General features: G+C 51.9%; 1 protein-coding gene across 4 annotated transcripts; it reads left to right on the plus strand.

The window, feature by feature from the left end:
• Positions 1–450: 450 nt before the first annotated feature.
• On the plus strand, positions 451–19173 carry LOC144945910 (uncharacterized). Of its 4 annotated transcripts, none has more exons than XM_078874544.1 (7): positions 451–895; positions 8432–8703; positions 9324–9594; positions 11008–11301; positions 12282–15134; positions 16498–16770; positions 17788–19173. In XM_078874544.1, exons 1-7 carry the CDS (start codon positions 887–889, stop codon positions 17797–17799), a joined length of 3984 nt encoding a protein of 1327 aa, XP_078730670.1. In that variant the 5' UTR covers positions 451–886; the 3' UTR covers positions 17800–19173. The 4 variants fall into 4 exon arrangements, with proteins under 4 accessions (XP_078730670.1, XP_078730671.1, XP_078730672.1 ...); XM_078874545.1 differs by having other exon boundaries at positions 8435–8703; XM_078874546.1 differs by lacking the exon at positions 17788–19173 and having other exon boundaries at positions 16498–17461.
• The last annotated feature ends 581 nt before the right edge of the window (positions 19174–19754 follow it).

A 19754-nucleotide genomic window follows, 5' to 3' on the forward strand; every position in this document is an offset into this window, starting at 1 on the left:
ACAGAGTTATTTGGTAAAATCGTGCAAAGTTGCGTGTGCAGACAGAGCATTCCACCTTCCGATTAGAACGGTTTGCTACGTACGGTGCGAAAGAAGTTCAACACACCATTGGAACCTCATTTGCTAGTAGCAAAATATGATAATTGTTTTTTACCCGCTTATCTGGCAACAAAACTGACACCTTTTTTACAAGGAGTCATGTTTGCATAGACCAGAATACCTGCAGTCGGAATGCAAACAAAAAACATAACTCTGATAATGTACGCACTGTCCTTGAAATGGATTGGTCCACACCCGAGACAGCTTTCTTTAGAGCCTAGTCTCACATGGTGTTGGACCAGATGACGCCAAAAGCCCTTGGCAAGTTCAACAAACACACTTAATAGTCGTGGCACCTGCCGCCCTCTGGTGGAAATTTCAGAGGCTCGTGGTCTTTATTTTCAGCTCCTGCAGTGGCAGCCGCCGCTCTCTGTGCATCATCGTGTTAAGAAAGAGCCATCATCGTGTTAACCAAAACACACACACGCAAGCGTCATTGTGCTCTCACCCCCGACACCGGCATGTGCATTGTGGCTCCTGCTCTACATTCTCAACGCTACCGCTTCCAAACGTGAATGTTGCAGGCGAATAATAGGCGCCGTGAAGCGTCGGGATAATTTAGCAAGCGGAGAACACAGCGCGATTTGTGCTGTGTATTGAACGGTATTAGGTGGAGAGGGGGGGGAGGTTATGGTCGTGTGGTTAGTTGTCTGTATAGCAAGCCAGCATTGCAGCTCGTCACTACGCGTGCGTGTGTGTTGATTGGCAAGCAAGCCCTCGTTTAGGATGAATACGGTACGTGCCGGCTGCGCAGATTTCTAACTCATAATGGCCACAACCCTCGCTGATGCTCAAGGTAAGCAAATGTGTTTGTTGTTTTGCTGTGGCGATGTACGCGTGCGTCGTGAGAGCTTCGCAGACATTGCACGTCTAGACGTCCAGCCAGCGTGGAAGAGTAAGCCAAAAACACACCAACTAGAGGGGCTCCCTAGAGCTCCCTCTAGTGGCATGAGCAAGCAATTGCAGGGCTGTACCTTTACATTTACACGTGTATTTAATATGATGTTATCGGCATTGTACATCGGTGATTTGTGTTTGGGTGTTGGTGGATCATGAAGAGATGGGAACGCGCTGTCATCTGGCCCTGTTGGGCAGTGATGGCGCCACTAGGTGGCAGTACAGCAAGTGGATTGCTGAGCTGCCCGTGGAGCAGATCATGTGAAGCTGAGTGGGTCGGAGACCGGTCAATAGTTGGATGGGCAATCCCCCCCCCCCCCCCCTGGCAATGAATACCACGGGTTTTCAGGTTTGGCCTGCGGGCGATGGATTCTTGTATCCGTCTGTGCGGAGCTTCAAGCGCTATCCCCGAGTGTTTGTGAGATGTCTCCAGGCTCTCTGGCTTACTCCCACGAGCAAAAAAACCAGCCCACACACAAGTGAAAAACACAACTTCGAAAACATATAAATACTTAAACATTTATACTTTTTTATATATATATTGTGTAATGGTAGCAAGACTGGAGTTGCAATCCACAGAGGTCGCCGATTTGATCTCCGGGCACGGCAGTTGAAATGACGAAGCACGTGCATTGTTCACCCAGTAGTATATAATTTTGCTACACTCCAGTAAAGTCTACCTGGTGGTGGGGTGAAGTGTGGGTACTCGTGCCGCCCCTCTCTGGCAGGGGCGTGCGGTCAGGGGAGGCAGGGGAGGCACAGCCTAACCTGTAATACTCCAATGAAAATAACTGTTACGAAAAGTAAAAAATAATAAACAAAAAATTATGATTTTTCCACTGATCTGTGTTATAAATGTCATTTCTGTACGATTCCAATCATTTTTGTTGTCAAAATCGCCAAATTTGCGGAGCTCCGCTGCAAATACAGGGAGAGACGAGAGGTGAGGCAGCGACGAGCTCAGCCTCCCCTCTGATTGCGCAACCCCTCAGTAACTGTATGGAGCGCGGGCAATAAGCGCGTGCCTGTTACTATCTCAGTATGTCACCAATGTAATGTTTGTAGACCCCTTCGATTCATGTGCTCGCCTTCCATACTCCAGGTAACTTATTTCACGTATGTGTATAAAGATATTTAGGCTCGCTGGTCTCGTCATTAAACTGCAATGAAAAAGCACCAGGGGAGGCAGCTATCACATCTGCCTCACTGAGGGGGACGTGTCTAACACGCCCCCCCCCCCCCCGAGTCAGGACACGCCTTCTCCGTGAGGACACGCCCCCCTCAGTGAGGACACGCCCCCTCAGTGTGTGAATCTGGCTCTGATACCAGCCAGTGCCTCCCCAGCCATTGACCTCACCGCACGTCACTGCCCTCTGCGGAACCCTGTCCGTCAGCCGGTGGCTGACTGGAGCTGCCTATCGGCACAAATGCCCCACCACCGCCGTGGCACACCGCACTTGTGGTGAATCAACGGGCAGAGGACCCATGCAAGGCGCGTTGTTATTAAATGAACCTTATGGCGGGATACTCTTAGGTTTTTTCGGTAAAGTCACGAAGATAAAAATTAATAATAAAAAATTATAAATAAAATAATAAATCACGACGTTTCGGAGGCAACACAAGTCTCTGTCATCAGGTGGGACCGTCACAGCTAAATTTACTGTATCAAGTGAGGAAAAATCCAAGAGACCAGCTCTTAAATACAAGTTCAGGGGGAGGGGGGGGAGGGGCTTATCTGAATGTGGTAGCCAGAGGATGAAACGGGGGGGGCGGGGCTAAAAGGGAACAATGGTGCACATCGACTCGGGGTTGTGGCCGGTGTTAGCAGACAAATCCAAATACAAAATGGCAGTACTGTTAAACGCTGGGGATGTCAACACTCGGTAAAGTAGAATAGTACCTGTCAAATAAGATGGTACAAATATGTGTCGCCAAATATTTTTTACATGGTTAATAACATCTTTCCAATGATTACTCAGTTTCCAATGATTACTTACTTATGGCGGGACCCGGGGTCCCGAATAAACGAAAGTCAAAATCGCAATTAAGTGTTCTTTGGGTCTTTCGGTTAAGTCACGTAGAAAGGTTGAAATAAAAGAACAAAAAACGACGACGTTTCGGTCACAAAACAAGCGGTCGTCATCAGGAGGAGAAAAGGGGAAAGCTGCTGAGGCAGACTGTTTTACAAGTTTAAACCTCCTGTGTTGTGATCGAAACGTCGTAGTTTTTTGTTATTTTACCCAAAAACCCAAAGAATATGAATTCCTGCGGTCACGAAAGCTTTAAGTCAAGACGTAATTAAGTAATAAACGCCGTGACCCGCCTGGCGCGGATCATTCTGTTGTCGCGTCGTTCAAGAGGACGAATGCGCAAAAGAAACAAAACTTTGAAACTTCGATTAGCGCATCGTGTAGAGCTCGTCGAGAGGAATCGATTGCCGCACCGTTCGCCTTCAACAGACATAAAATGACGTCGCAACGCAGTTTGTGCGAGAGCCGGGGTACTTATGGGACCCCGGGGTCCCGCCATAAGGGGCATCTGTTGGTGGTTCTCGTGGTAAAAAGCCCCCGTCTCTGAGTTTGGGGGGCAGCTCTTGCTTCGGCAAGCTACTTATCAGAACCGTTCGCTTGATAATTGCTTATTGTGCTAAGTTTGTGTGTCCTTCCCCGCACTTCCGGTCATCACGGTTGGCGACGTACGGTGCGAAAGAAGTTCGACACGCGTATTTCCAGTTTGCAGCCAGATTGCCAGGACATCAGCGATGCATAAACATTGGTGACCAGTAGGGAGCCATCACTCGACTGCATCCAGGCATTTTGATCAGCCTCTCGTCATATCTTTATTAGATTTTAAATATATATTTATGCATAAAATACAGAACTCCGATATCACGGATCCTATTATCCAGGGGGTTATGCGCGACTTTACTCCTATTATCCGTGGGGTGGAATATCGTCGATGACCCCTGCGGATAATAGGATGAATTTGCAGTGCCGACTCCTCTTATGCGTGGAAATGAGGCGATGAGGAAGCTGCTTCGCTATACAATATGGGTAAGATCGCGGATAACAGGAAGACCGTAGATCCGCCGATAATACGAAGTTTTGCAGACCCTACAGCTGCCATGGTAACAGGAATCGCGGATAATAAGGCCGTGGATAAGAGGAGTTCGCCTGAAATGTAGCACCCCAGAGGAGGTTCATGTTGTAACCCCGAGGCGCACAAAGGATGGACTCTGCCTCCCGACCATCTCAAACGTGTGTGATGATCATGAGCAGAGAGGATTGAAGACCCCAAAGACAAGCTCTAGATGGTTTCGTCGGCCTTGACCAGGGCAAAAACGCTGAGATGTAGGCCATGATTACACCTCTGCTGTGAAAGACGCGCAAGGGAAAATGGAATCTGGGCAGTACCTCCCTTTCCTGAAACACACACACACATAAATGTGCTACAAAGACACAATCACAGATGTAGACAAATGCAGCCATACACAAAGCACACAAGATATACGAGTCACAGACATGCATACGCAATAACATGCATACACACACACACACACTATAACACCTACAATCACACCAATACCAATACCCAGCGCCATTCGCCACCAAGTGGTGGTGACGTTACCACAGCGCCTGTACCAGGCTAGGTTCACGTTGAGGCCACTTGAAGTGTCGAAGGCTCGCTGCCAGCAGGAGGTCTCGGGACAGACCCAGCAGGTGCCATGGGTTGGCTGACTGAGATCACTGGGAGATGCACCACCTCTGCCCCCCAAATGTACCAACTTGTTGTATTTTAGCCGTCCAGCGCTCCGCTCGTTGTTGTGAGCGTCGTTCCTCTGCCCCCCGTTGTTGCTAGAGGGGCGACTGCCTCCAACTACCCAGTCGCGTCCTTATATACATACAAACACATGCAGACACATGCAAACACATGCACAGACGTACAGGATTGATTACACACATTGACAGAGATACGTACACACGAATTTACAGAGATGCACACATGGACAGACATTGATATATAAAGGCTTGGGATGTGTTACAAATACTTGGGTTATTCAAAACACTTTTCGGGAAAAATGCTGTCTGCCTAAAAATGATCGGATGATGGTACCGGATACACTTTGTGGGATAGATTCTAAAACATGGCATTGAGTAACGCCAATATTTGTTCGCACGAAGACATTTTATTTGGTGTCTTCTTGCAGGAACTAAACGATCCCAAATTGGCCCTGTGAAAATCCACAGCTCGAAAATAATCAGACACCGCGATAACACAGAAAAAAGCCTACACAGGGTTCTGTTAGCGAGCACCTATTAAGGCCAGGATCGCATGCCAGGGGGTGGTATGTTCCGCACCATGCCCAGTGCAGCCTTTGTCTCCCCAGTGCCAATGTTCATCCGCTGCACCAGGTACTAATTTGAGGCTGAGTAGACCCAGGGGGAGGCCCAGGACCGGTTCAGATCATCGTCACCGATGTTGGCCGTGAGCGGGAATCGGGTTCGTAGCGCAGGGGCGCTGACCGACACACTCCAGCTCACAACAACCGCAATTCGCCACTAAGTGGCGGTGACGTCACCACGACGCTTGTGCCAGGCTAGGTGCACCTTGAGGCCACGTGAAGTGTCGAACGCCCGCTGGCAGGAGGTCACGGGGCAGACCCTGCAGGTGCCACGGGTCGACTGACTGAGATGACTGGCTGATGCACCACCTGTGCCCCCTACTCTGCCAACTTGCTGCGCTTTAGCCACCCGGCACTCCGCTCGTTGTTGTGAGCGTCGCTCCTCCGCCCTCCGTTGTTGTTGGAGGGCGACTGCCTCCAACTGCCCAGTAGCGTCCTTCACGAGCCTCCTCCACTGAGGCCGATCTTGACACCGCTGGTACCAGTCATCGGCAAGTCCACTCAGCTCCACGTCCTCCTGTACCACATCACTCCATCTCTTCTCTAGCTCGTGCTTCGCCCGTTTAGCCCCCTCGATCCGGCAGAATAAAAGCTGTTTCGGCATGCGGTGGCTGGGCATGCGGGCTACATGACCCAGCCAACACAGCCTTGCCTGCCGGAGGAGCTCACCGATGGGACTTTGCCCAGATCTTTCAAGGATTTGTGAGCTCCTCACTCCAGCGCACACATACACGCACACACATCACATGTACACACAGGCACACGAGCAAATAGACACGGACATACACAGTCGTACGCTCCACACAGGTCTAACACACACATACGGGCATTGCATTGGATCTGTATACATTATAATTAATGCAGAAAATGTGCCAGACATATCAGCCTCTCTCTCTATGCCCTCTCTCCGTCTCTCCCCAGACTAAAGAGGCAGCATTAATCCATGAAACTGAAGGCTGACATGGGTAGTCTTAGTCTTTACCTATGGATGGGAAGGCATTTGATTTATTTAAAGCAGAGTGGAGCTCAAAGTGATGTAGATTGGGGGTGTTTTTGGTCATAATCTAAACCAGTGTGCCTGTACACAAGACATCTTGCTGATCATTAGGCACTGCCAGTGCTTATCTTGTTGCCATGGCAACTCACGCCCTCTCGTCTCCATGGCAATGGTCTCCATAGCAACTGAGCCTACTGTAACGTAGTGCAAAGTCAGTTTAATATTTGTGTTCTAATTGCAGTGTCATTTATTGTTGCTATCATTGCCGCTTGCTGTGATGGCATTTGCAGTATTATTGTTAACTCTGGAATAATATCTGTGTTGTGTTTGAGTTGTGGCAACGCGTTATGTGAACGATTGATCATTCTAAATCAGTTCACTGCGGCACGGACTGGCTTTGGTGGAGTGGACCAACCCTCACACTTACCACCATAAATACCACCATAAATACCACCACAATCACCAGAACCATCGTTAGCACCACCACCACCAGCTATATCGCCATAAAGACGACCACCACCACAATCGCCAGAACCATCGTTAGCACCAGCAGCACCGCCACCAGCCATGTCATCATGAACACTGTCGCCACCGCCACCACTATCACACAACCACTACCACCACCGTCAGCTTATACAAAGTACAATAATTTATACTTGACCGTATTAATTACGAAATAGTGCTCAAAGCAATAGGTTCATTTGGCGATTACATTTCTGTTCGTAAAAAAAAAAATGTTAAACATACAATTTAACCTGCCATTTTGAACATTACTTTGGGTTTATTAAATCGCGTTTCACAATTTCAAGGTCACAAGTTCAAATCCTGGGATCAGGGGTAAGCTTAGATCACCATCCATCCCATCAAGGGTCGATACATTCAGTACCACTCCCGGATAAGTCAAATGTGCGAGTTCTGTGGATAGACTTACCCCTGTCAGGGCAATGTGGAATTTCCACCACTGATTCAGGGCTGTGATCAGGAGATTGAGCGGGCACGTTTTGAATGTAACACGATGTTCACAATCTTCCATCCTGCAGAAATAATTGTGGTGACTGACACTTGAAAGGATTAAATATTTATACTTACTCTAGTAATTACACGCTACAATCCATATTTCAATTATCATTAAAGTACATATTTAATGACAATAAAGTAATAATTTAAATGCATCGATCATCGGCGGCTTTGCTATCTAAATAAAATATAATGTGAATTAATCAGCAATGCATAAGTGTACCGCATATTTTACACATTCATTATTTCACAAGAAAAAGGTGCACCAGTTTCAACTTCGCTGGGTCTCATCGGCAGTGTGTGATCAGCTAAGCCGTTGCACCTGAGTAGCCCAATGTTAAATGCCAGGGTCATCCATGAACATTTGTGTGATTCATTGTTAATTTCTGAGGTTCATAGGGCCAGATGAATAATGTTTTAGGATACTAATAGTTCAGTGTTAATACTTAAGGCCCCATTTACTCTGATTAGGGTGCATTGTTATTTTCTGAAGCTCATCGAGCCAGACAAAGGCACCTGTACGATTCCTATCGTTCGTTATTATATCTTTGACAAGCGGAAGTACATTTCAAAATCAGTGCAGTTGCATGCAGCCTCTTCGTGGTAACAATAACAACAATATCAAACACGGATAATAAAACTTGTAAATATTGTACTTTGCTAAACGAGACACAATCATATACACAATAGCTGTACAGGTATCATCGTCAATCGGTGGCATAGTTAACGACATCATCAGCTCAGGGGGGCTGCGGCAATGGGTTCAGGGCAATGGGTTCAGGTGTGGGGTCACCCAATATTGTGATTGGTCTCGCACCTAGAGGCTGTTCTATATCGCGGCTCCGCTTTGCCAAATTGCATCGTCGTTGCGCTCACGGTCTCGAACACTTAACGCTGTAGGGGCGCTCCGTTTTAAATGAGTTGTTCGTGTTGTTCTTCGGCACCGTTGTTGAAAACAGGGGGTGAAGTAAGCCCCCCCCCCACGCTCGTCACGCCACTGATCGTCGATGCGTCCCTAGCAGCGAGCCATGGATCTCAGCGCGGATGACACGGGCTACTACGGCCGCGCGAGCTCCTTGTCCGCTGCCGGTGCGACAGCGGGAGCGCAATGCGAGCCCAGGCCGTCGGCGGGGAGCGCCGCGAGAGGGGGGCCCCCTGCGATCGGCAGTGGGGGGCCCCAGATTAGCGCCGAGGGCGAAGACGAGAGCGACGTGGATGTGGACGACGTCGAGCGAGGAGGGGCGCCGCAGGACGAGGAGGAGCCCATGGTGGGCGTGCAGGAGCAACGGTGGTAAGGAAGCCGTCGTCGTGGAATTGTCGGAGTTGAAATCCATCGCTGGGCAGCAGTGGAAGCAGCATCATCACCATCACCATCTGGGACCACATCAAAGTTGTTAGCTTGACTGTGATGTGATTCGTAATCGGAAGTGTCACGTCGTCATTGACGGCACGGCTGTGACGTCACCATCATTGGGCTGCCTTGTTACACCCATTGGCACGAGCTGAATCGTAATTGTCAGCGACATCAACATTCTCGACGATTGTATCAACCATTCCTTCACAGTCAGCGGCAGCACCATCAGCAGCAGCAAGCATCAACATCAAGTGTGAAAAAATAGGAATAAGTTTGACCCTTTTATCAACATCAATTCGATCAGAACCTTCAGCAGCAGCACCTCTACCGTCATCACCACCTCCACCATCCTAACATCAGAACCCTCAGCAGCAGCATCTCTACCATCATCATCACCATCATCACCATCCTAACATCAACCCTCAGCGGCAGCATCTCTAGGGTCACCATCACCACCACAATCACCATCCTAACATCAGAACCCTCAGCAGCAGCATCTCTCCCATCATCACCACCACCATCCTAACATTCACGACGCCTGTCTTTGCGATGGCCAGGCCGATGGAGCAGAATGCGTGCGACAGCGACGACGGCGATGATGACGACGATGACGACGACGATGGCGACGATGGTGGTGGTGTTGTTGTGGAGGAGGCCTCGCGCAAGCCTCACCTGGAGGCGCCGTCGTGGAGCCGCGAACTCCGCGACGTGGTGGTGGCGCCGTTCACGGAAAGCGCCGGTCCCAATCACGGCCTCCCGCTCGACGCCTCCGTGCTTGACTACTTCATGCTCTTCTGGCCAGATCGTCTGATCGACGTCTTCACTCAGGTCGGGCGGGAAACTCTTAAAGCCCTTTCCTTTCTGTTGGTTTGTTTGTTTGTTTTTTTGTGTGTTGGCCAAGCGCGACGCCTGAATGGCAGCCCCGATATAAACAAAAAAAAACACAACGCTTTCCTTACCGCTTTCTTTTTTAGTCAGTTCGATATCTGACCACAGCCAACGTAACCGCATCGAACACCTTTCACTTTTTGCACCAACTTCACCAACTTCGCTTCCGCACAAAGTGGCGGTTGATATCTGGACCGGTCCTGCACACTCCTGATGCTTTTGCCACGCGACTCCCTCTTTATCCGCGGATCGATTGTGCCCGATGTGGGGGCCTAACCTGGAAGACGACATTTGGATTTTACTGGTGCCAGTAAATGAGCGAGTGAGTGAGTGGGCCACTGACTGACTGAGTGAATGCGTAACTGTGTGACTGAATAATTAACTGAGTGACGAAGCGACTGAGTGACTGAACTAGTAACTGATTGAATAAGTAACTGAGTGACTTATTGAGTGTGCGACTGAGTGAATGGGCCACTGAGCAACTGAGTGAATGAGCTACTGCCCGACCTAGTTAACCGAGTATTCTCCTTCGTATGGCTGACGCTGGTGTCGAGCGACAGCTTTAATTTCACATCGGGTCGGCTGAGCCACTTCATTGCGTCGGGAGTAGCGGGGTGGACTGTCTCTGCATGGACACCCCCTTCGTGTTTGTAAACCGGACGTCGAGTCGTTTCACCTTCCGTGACCTGTCCTGGGTGACCCACGGCCACCGCACAACGGAGAGTTTTGAACGTCTCAATTTGCGCATCATCGAGAATCCGCGTTGTCGGCTGCCGCCGCTGCCACTGCCACAGTTTTGTGCAGCGGATGCGGTCTGGGGTTGCGTCAAATCTGTTTTGCGCTCGGGTTTTCCATACTTTCAGGCGGTCGTGACTTCTTGTGAACTCCATTTGGCCTTTCCGAGCACCATTGATGACTGTTACATTGTTTTATAGCTTTGTATTGGTGATTTTGAAAACGTTTTGGTTTAGCCATGTTTGTTTGTTGTAGTACAGAGTTCGCCTGATAACTTTAATCGACATTGTCCTATGGTTGTTATCGTTTGACTTGCATCCCACTAGGATTTTTGCACACAGCGTTGAAATATGGTGTTTTTTAATGGAAGACGTTGCTGGTTTTCCCAGGATTTTTCTGTGGCGTGTAGTCACTTTAAGATATCTCTTGTTCATGTTTTTGTTTTGTTGCGGTTGCACCCGAGTCAAGAGCCGCATGGCTCACAGGGTTATACCTAACAAATGAAAAACTGAAATGAAAAAACCACCATCATCACGCTCGTCGTCATCGTCATGGTCGACGGTCAACCGAGTGACCGAGCGAACGGACGACTGTCGCTACCCACCCACCCACGCACAGGAAACCAATCGCTACGCCGAGCAGAAAATCGCCGAGAGCGGCAAAGCTGACCCGCTCTGGTCACCCACGACGTCTCGCGAGATGAAGGCCTTCTTCGCCGTGGCCATCATGATGGGCATCAAAGACCTGCCGCGCGTTTGGTGCTACTGGTCCGGCAACCCGGCGCTGCGCTGCGAGTGGGTGTCCGGCACCATGACCCACACGCGCTACTCGAAGGTCAGCCAGTACCTGCACGCGCGCAACAACGTGGGGACGCCCGCTCGCGGCCAGCGGGGATATGACCCCATCTACAAGGTGAGCGCGGTGGTGAGTGTGGTGATATGGCTGGCGGTGGTGGTGCTGGTGGTGCCAAAGGTGGTTGGGCTTGGTGGTCGTGCTGCTTATGGTGGTGGTAGTGCTAGTGGCGCTGGTGCTGATGGTGGCAGGGCTCATGCTTGTGGTGGTGCTTGTGTGTGTGCTACACGTAGCTGTGTGTGTGTGTGCTGCACGTGTCTGTGTGTGTGTGTTGCGCGTGTGTGTGTTACACGTGTCTACGTGTGTCTGCTACACGTGTCTGTGTGCGTGTGTGCTGCGCGTGTTTGTGTGTGCCTTCATAGGTGTTAGCTAACAGCATTTGCCCCAATAGTCTGTGAAGGCTATAGGGAGGACCTTTGCCTTTGTTACAAGGCCCACGTGTGTGCGTTCCGAGACACACGTGTGTGGGTTACAAGGTGTATTCGTGGAATGTGTTGCTGCTGGAAGGTTTATGATGGCACGATAGGGTAAGCGACTTGGAGGTTCTTCAAAGGAATAGAGAGTGGGAGGAACGCGTCGTAGATGGAGTCAGCAAGAGGAGATGGTTTGTTTTCGTTTGCGTTTCCATCGTGTGCATTTTAAACATGGTTGGTGATGCTGCTTTTCCTGCTGCTTCTGCTTCTGTTGCGTCTCCTGCTTCTCCTGCTGCATCTCCTGATTCTGCTGTCGATTATTCTGCTATTCTGCTGCTGCTTTTCCTGTTGCTTCTCCTGCTTCTCCTGCTGCTTCTGCTTATTCTCCTGCTTCTTCTGTTGATTTTCCTTCTCCTGCTTCTGCTGTCGATGATTCCCCTGCTTCTCCTGCTGCTTCTCCTGCTTCTGCTGCTGCTTCTGCTTCTTCTTCTGCTCCTTCAGCTTCTGCTGCTGCTTCTTCTGCTGCCTCTCCTGCTTCTGCTGCTACTTCTGCTACTACTTCTGCTGCTGCCTCTCCTGCTGCTGCTTGTTGCTGCTACCGCTGCTTGACACCCGCGGCGCCCCCAGGTGCGCAACGTGGTGGAGGAGGTGCGCGCCAACTTCTCGCGCCACTACTCCCCGCGGCGCGAGCTCAGCGTGGACGAGGGCATGATCCCCTTCAAGGGGCGCCTCTTCTTCAAGCAGCACATGCCCGCCAAGCCCACCAAGTGGGGCGTCAAGGTGTGGGAGCTGTGCGAGGCGCAGACCGGCTACTGCCTCAACTTCGACATCTACACCGGGCGCTCCGCCTACGGCGCTGCCACGACTGCGGATGCCGCCGGTGACGGCGGTGGCGCTTGTGGTGATATGGCGAGCGGTGGCGGTGGTGGTGGCGCTTGTGGTGATATGGCGAGCGGTGGCGGTGGTGATGGCGCTTGTGATGGTGATGGTGCTAGTGGTGCCAACGGTGGTAGGGCTGGTGGTGGTGGTGGTGCTAGTGACACTGGTGCTTATGGTGGCAGGGTTCATGGTAGTGGTGGTGCTTGTGGTGATATGGCGAGCGGTGGCGGTGGTGGTGACGTTTGTGATGGTGGTGCCAATAGTGGTAGGACTGGTGGTGGTGGTGGTGCTGCTTATGGTGGTGGCAGTGCTAGTGGCGCTGGTGCTTTTGGTGGCAGGGCTCATGGTAGTGACGGTGCTCATGGTGATACGGTTAGCGGTGGTGGCACTTGTGGTGCTAGTGGTGCCAATAGTGGTAGGACTGGTGGTGGTGGTGCTCGTGGCGCTGGTGCTTTTTGTGGCAGTGCCGACGGCCGTGGCGGCGCTGGCGCTGTTAGCGGTAGAGTTGTTGGTGCTGTCAGCGCTGCTTGTGCTGGCGGTGCTCATTGTGCGGCTGCTTGTGTTTACGCCCGAAGTGCGGGCAGTACTCACAGCGATGGGCCTGCGAGCGTCACTGCCCGTGCTGCTCACCAGACAACTGGTGCTGGTGCTGACAGCAGCGCTGCAGGTGCTACCGCCCTTGGAGGTGGCACTGTTGCTGCTTTTGCCCGCGGTGCCGCTGCCATTGCTGCGGGTGCCACACGTGCAGCTGGTGGGACTCTGGCTGGTCGTGTTGGTGGTGGTGGCATCGGTGGTGCTCATGATAGTGGTTGTGGTAGCATCGGTGGTGCTTATGATGGTGGTTGTGGTGGCATCCGTGGTGCTTATGATGGTGGTTGTGGTGGTGGTGGTATCGGTGATGATTATGATGGTGGTTGTGGTGGTGGCATCGGTGGTGCTTATGGTGGTGGTTGTGGTGGCATCGGTGGTGCTTATGATGGTGGTTGTGGTGGCATTGGTGATGCTTATGATGGTGGTTGTGGTGGCATCGGTGGTGCTTATGATAAAGGTGGTGGTGGCATCGGTGATGCTTATGATGGTGGTTGTGGTGGTAGTGGCATCGGTGATGCTTATGATGGTGGTTGTGGTGGCATCGGTGATGCTTATGATGGTGGTTGTGGTGGTGGTGGCATCAGTGATGCTTATGATGGTGGTTGTGTTGGCATCAGTGGTGCTCATGATAGTGGTGGTGGTGGTGGCATCGGTGATGCTTATGATGGTGGTTGTGGTGGCATCAGTGGTGCTCATGATAGTGGTGGTGGTGGTGGCATAGGTGATGCTTATGATGGTGGTTGTGGTGGCATCGGTGATGCTCATGACAGTGGTGGTGGTGGCATCGGTGGTGCTGCCCATGGTGGTCTTAGCAGTCGCCCCGCTGGTGCCGATGACGCTGCCGGCGGTGCTGACGAAGCAGCGGACGATTCTGGCGTTCGCAGAGCTGCCGGCGCTGCGCTCGCTGGCGCAGGTGGCGGCACTTGCGGCCCCGCTGGTGCCGATGGCGGCCGCCTTGATGGACGCGCCGCATCGGCTGGCAGCGCTCACCGCCTTGCCGCCGGTGCGAGCGTTACCGCTTGCGGAATCCCGTCCAACGGCGCAGCTCGCTGCGTCGACGGCACTCCTCCTCGTGGCCTCGTCGAGAGTAGCCCGACTGCTCGTGGCATCCCCAGTAGCGCTGCTCACAGGATCGGCCATGGTAGCGCTCGCAGCGCCGGCAACCGTGTTCCCCTTAGCGTCGTCAGTGTTGCAGCTCGGAGCGTCGGCGGTTGCACTTCTCATAGAACCGGCAGTAGCGCTGCTCCAATTGTCGGGAATTGTACTGCTCATAGTTTCATCAATAGTACTGCTCATAATGTCATCAATAGTACTGCTCATAGCATCACCAATAGTACTGCTCACAGCGTCACCAATAGTACTGCCAATAGCGTCACCGATAGCACCGCTCACAGCACCAGCAACGCGGCTCCTCGCACCACGAGGCTCGCCGCCGTCGCCACCCCCGCGCCGGCGGAGTCCGGCGGCCTGGGCTACCGCGTCGTCATGAGCCTCACCCGCTCCTACTGGCACCGCAACCACCACCTCTACTTCGACCGCTACTTCTCCTCGCCGGCGCTGCTCGAGGACCTGCGCTCCCGCTGCGGCACCTACGCCTGCGGCACCGTCAGCCTGAGCCGCCGGGGACTGCCGCCGCCCGCCAGGGAGGTCGCGTCGCTGCTCCGCCGCCGCGGCGACGTCGCGTTCTTCCAGAAGGGAGGCCTCGTGCTGTCGGTGTGGCGTGACAAGCGCGTGGTGGCGACGCTCTCCACCAACCAGGACCCTCGCATGGTGCGCCCCGTGGACGAGGGTCCCATCAAGCCGGCGCCCGTGGTGCACTACAACAGGTTCATGGGCGGCGTCGACCGCTCGGACCAGTACCGGAGCTACTACGCGGTGGGGCGCGCCTCCAAGAAGTGGTGGCGCTACATCGTGTGGTTCCTGCTCAACCTGAGCATCGTCAACGCCTGGCTGCTCTACCGCGAGTCCCCGCACGAGCCTCCCATGCCCAAGAATTACGACCACTTCCAGGTCACTTTAACGCGTGGTAGTCGTGGGGGGTTATATCGCGTGAAGTGTGAATGTGTCGTCAAATCCTGCCGCCACCCGACGTGGCCAATTAGTAAGACGGAAGCAGGAGGGTTTCTCCACAACTCTGGTGATGCGAGTTGTAATTACTGGCGAAACGTCACGGTGACTCGAATTGTAAATGGTGTGGGTTTTACTCTCCAACCCACCGGTGTGCTTTACTATTAACGAATTGACATGTTTTATTTAGGTGAGAAACCTTACTTGTGTCGGGTGGTGGCGGGTTTAACGACACAGCTATATTATGGACCACTTACAGGTTAAGGCTTAGGCCCTAACACGGTAGGCTTTATAACACCACGTAGTAGTAGGCTTTCGCGTCACATGGAATTTTCTCCGGGTCCTCCGGGTTTTTCCCTCCACGCTTAAGAGTATTTGGCTGCTATACATTTCCACACAATAAGCCACTTCGTTGAGCTATCATTTGTGATAGCCAGGTCGCTTCTTAAAAAAGAGCTAGATAGGAGCTCAGTGGGGCTTTACCTGGACAAAAATTGCCGCTTGGCAATTTGGTACTTTGTGCCTGTGCTCAGCAACTAGCCGAGCGATGGTGTCTATGCACGTGACCTTTAAACCCTCCCTGGGGAGGCGAGGGTTGGTGGATCAAACAGAAGTTTGCTACACTCCCTGTCCGTGAGCGTCGGGGTGTGATAACCCTGCGTCGCGGTACAGCAAACGTGGACTCCACCTGTTCCATCTAGACGGAATAAAGCGTTGCCCCCTCGCACACGTGGTTTTTCTCCAAATATACAGAGGACCGCAGAGCTTGGGCAGCTGTTTGGTATCGCCGGTTCACCGCCCTGGCCGCTGCCTTCCCGCCCACTCTGCGGTTCCTCTTTGAGAGCGAGCGGCGAGTCACAAGTCATTTGCTTAACTAATTAATCATCTCAGGATCTTTATTTAGATGGGAGGAATCCGATGATGTCCAGTGTGGGGCGGGTCATCATAGCCGGCGCGCATTGTCACGTGAATCGTCACGAGGTGGAGACAGGTCAGCTAAATAGACAACAACAACAATAATAAACTCTGGAGACGATGTGCGTCTACTCTCCCCGCAGCAATGTACGGCAACACGTAGCGGAGTGCACGATTTACACGTCCCATTCATCACGGGTAAGCTCACGCCGGTCACGTGAGGAAGTGACAACGGCAGACAATGCAACAACAACAACAAAAAACCGATGTGAGTCTTAAAAAATGTAAGAAATTGGCAAGCATATCACTAAATATGAAAAGTAATCAATTAAACCGCCGTTGACTTGACCGATCGACTGACCCCCCCTTCACCCCCTGCCCCCCGCCGCAGTTCCGCGTCGACCTGGCGGAGCAACTGCGTGGAGGTCACCGACGCATGGGGCACCACAAGGGCAAGCGATCACGGCAGGTGGTGTCCTACGTGAGCGCCGAGAACATGTCGGCGCACCGGCTGGTCCGCACCGCCCGCGGCAAGAAGGTGTGCCGCCTGTGCTCCCGGCACGGCCGCAAGACGCGCGCCGGCCGCCAGGTGCAGACGTCGTTCGGCTGCGGCATCTGCGACGTGCCACTGTGCCGCTTCGGCTGCTTCCGCGACTTCCACCAGGTGTAGAGGGGTTCGCAGGGGAATGAGTTGACGGTAGGCGTGCGGAGCGAGTGAAGGTCTCGCAGGTGAATGAGTTGACAGTTGACGGGTGGAGCGAGTGATGTCACAGGGGAATGAGTTGACGGTCGGCACGCGGAGCGAGTGACAGTTGCAGGGGAATGAGTTGACGGTCGACGCGTGGAGCGAGTGAAGGTCGCAGGGGAATGAGTTGACGGTCGGCATGCGGAGCGAGTGACGGTCGCAGGGGAATGAGCTGACGGTCGACGCACGGAGCGAGTGACGGTCGACGCGCGGAGCGAGTGATGGTCTCACAGGGGAATGAGTTGACGGTCGACGCGCGGAGCGAGTGACGGTCGCAGGAGAATGAGTTGACCATCAACACGTGGAGCAAGTAACAGTCGGTGGGGAATGAGTTGATGGTCGATGAGCGGAGCGAGTGACGGTCACAGGGGAATGAGTTGATGGTCGACGAGCGGAGCGAGTGACGGTCACAGGGGAATGAGTTGATGGTCGACGCGCGGAGATGAGGTAAATGAAAGAGATGACAGCAAACGATGGGGCGAATCTGTGGTGATGCGTGAATTCGGTGAAAGCGAAATTGATGACGGCAAATGATGATGAATCGATTGAATGAATGGGAGGAATGAGTGATGGCCATGAATATAAAGAGGGAACAGTAACCTGTTGGTGATTAATGGGGGGAGGGGGGGGAGATTCAGGGGGTGGTCTTGGGGTGAGCGAGGGAAAAGAAGTGAGATTGAGTGAGGAGCGGAAACCAGTGAGCGAAAGGGACTCCTGAAACATCGCCTTGAGACTTGGTGTAAATTATAATGTGTGAATTATAATTAGTGAATTATAATTCGTAAAGTATAGTTTAAGTTGTAAAATATGATTTAATTTGTAAATTATAATTTGTAAATAACAATTTTTTTATTATCGTTTGTAAAGTATAATTTAACTTGTAAATTTAATGTAATTTGTACATTTATTTAGTAAATCATAATTTGTAATTCACAGGCCCATGCATAATCCACTACTGGCGTGAAGGTGTCCCCATGGGTGTCGGTTATGGAAGTCGTTTGACCATACTTCACCGTGCTGGTCAGTACGGGGTTGGTGAAGGGGGTGGGTGCCCACCACGGCCAGTTCAGATATCACTCCGCCACTGATATTAGCCATGGAAGTGACGCGGGGTGAGATGTTAACTCCCTCGCCTAGTAAACAGGAGGTCGTGGGTTCGATCCCGACCCTGACGCGCCTGTTGTATATTTGCAGTTTTCACGTCTCTCTTTCTCTCTCCCTGAGGTCGTGTGGATTTTTCCCCGGGTCCTCTGGGTTTTTCCCCTCCACATTTAGAATCAACAGCATGGCGTTTAGAGTATTTGACTGCTGTAACTTTCCACGCGATAAACCGCTTCGTTGAGCCATCATTTGTGATCGCCAGGGTCGCTTAAAAAAAAAACAGCTACACAGCTGATTTGGGCCCTTACCTGGTAAAATAAAAAGTCCAACTCATTGTCGCTGGGCTCGTAGCAAAAGTGTGCAAGCCCTACGCTATTGTTGAAATCAATTACACGAATACATTTTTCTTATTTAATGACCACGGAGGGGGTGGTGATAACGACTGTGGATGTTTACGATGATGGATGGTGATGATGGTGAATGAGGATAATGAGCTGAGACGACCCCCTACCAGGATTTGAACTCTCAACCCCTTGCAAATGTGTAGAGTGCTCAGCCAGACCTCTTGCTCTCTCACTCGCTTTCTCTCTCTAAGTGAGACTCGTAATAGCTGCGTCGGAGCGTTCAGCCAGCACGGCCAATACCCTGTGTTCGAGTCCAGGTTATTGAGCGACAAGGCCAATATCCTGCGTTCGAGTCCAGGATATTGAGCGGCATGGCCAATATCCTGTGTTCGAGTCCAGGATATTGAACCGGCAAGGCCAATATCCTGTGTTCGAGTCCAGGATATTGAGCGGCACGGCCAATACACTGCGTTCGAGTCCAGGATATTGAGCGGCAAGGCCAATACCCTGCGTTCGAGTCCAGGATATTGAGCGGCATGGCCAATATCCTGCGTTCGAGTCCAGGATGTTGAGCGGCACATTCAATACTCTGTGTTCGAGTCCAGGATATTGAGCGGCATGGCCAATATCCTGTGTTCAAGTCCAGGATATTGAGTCGGCACGGTCAATACCCTGTGTTCGAGTCCAGGATATTGAACCGGCACAGCAAATATCCTTTGTTCGAGTCCAGGATATTGAGCGGCATGGCCAATATCCTGTGTTCGAGTCCAGGATATTGAGCAGCATGACCAATATCCTGTGTTCGAGTCCAGGATATTGAGCGGCATGGCCAATACCCTGCATTCGAGTCCAGGATATTGAGCCGGCACGTCCAATACCCTATGTTCGATTCCAGGATATTGAGCGGCACGTCCAATACCCTATGTTCGATTCCAGGATATTGAACCGGCAAGGCCAATATCCTGTGTTCGAGTCCAGGATATTGAGCGGCACGGCCAATACACTGCGTTCGAGTCCAGGATATTGAGCGGCAAGGCCAATACCCTGCGTTCGAGTCCAGGATATTGAGCGGCATGGCCAATATCCTGCGTTCGAGTCCAGGATGTTGAGCGGCACATTCAATACTCTGTGTTCGAGTCCAGGATATTGAGCGGCATGGCCAATATCCTGTGTTCAAGTCCAGGATATTGAGTCGGCACGGTCAATACCCTGTGTTCGAGTCCAGGATATTGAACCGGCACAGCAAATATCCTTTGTTCGAGTCCAGGATATTGAGCGGCATGGCCAATATCCTGTGTTCGAGTCCAGGATATTGAGCAGCATGACCAATATCCTGTGTTCGAGTCCAGGATATTGAGCGGCATGGCCAATACCCTGCATTCGAGTCCAGGATATTGAGCCGGCACGTCCAATACCCTATGTTCGATTCCAGGATATTGAGCGGCATGGCCAATATCC

This window comes from Lampetra fluviatilis, chromosome 39 (genome assembly GCF_964198595.1).
Source record: "Lampetra fluviatilis chromosome 39, kcLamFluv1.1, whole genome shotgun sequence".
Lineage (NCBI taxonomy): Eukaryota > Metazoa > Chordata > Hyperoartia > Petromyzontiformes > Petromyzontidae > Lampetra > Lampetra fluviatilis.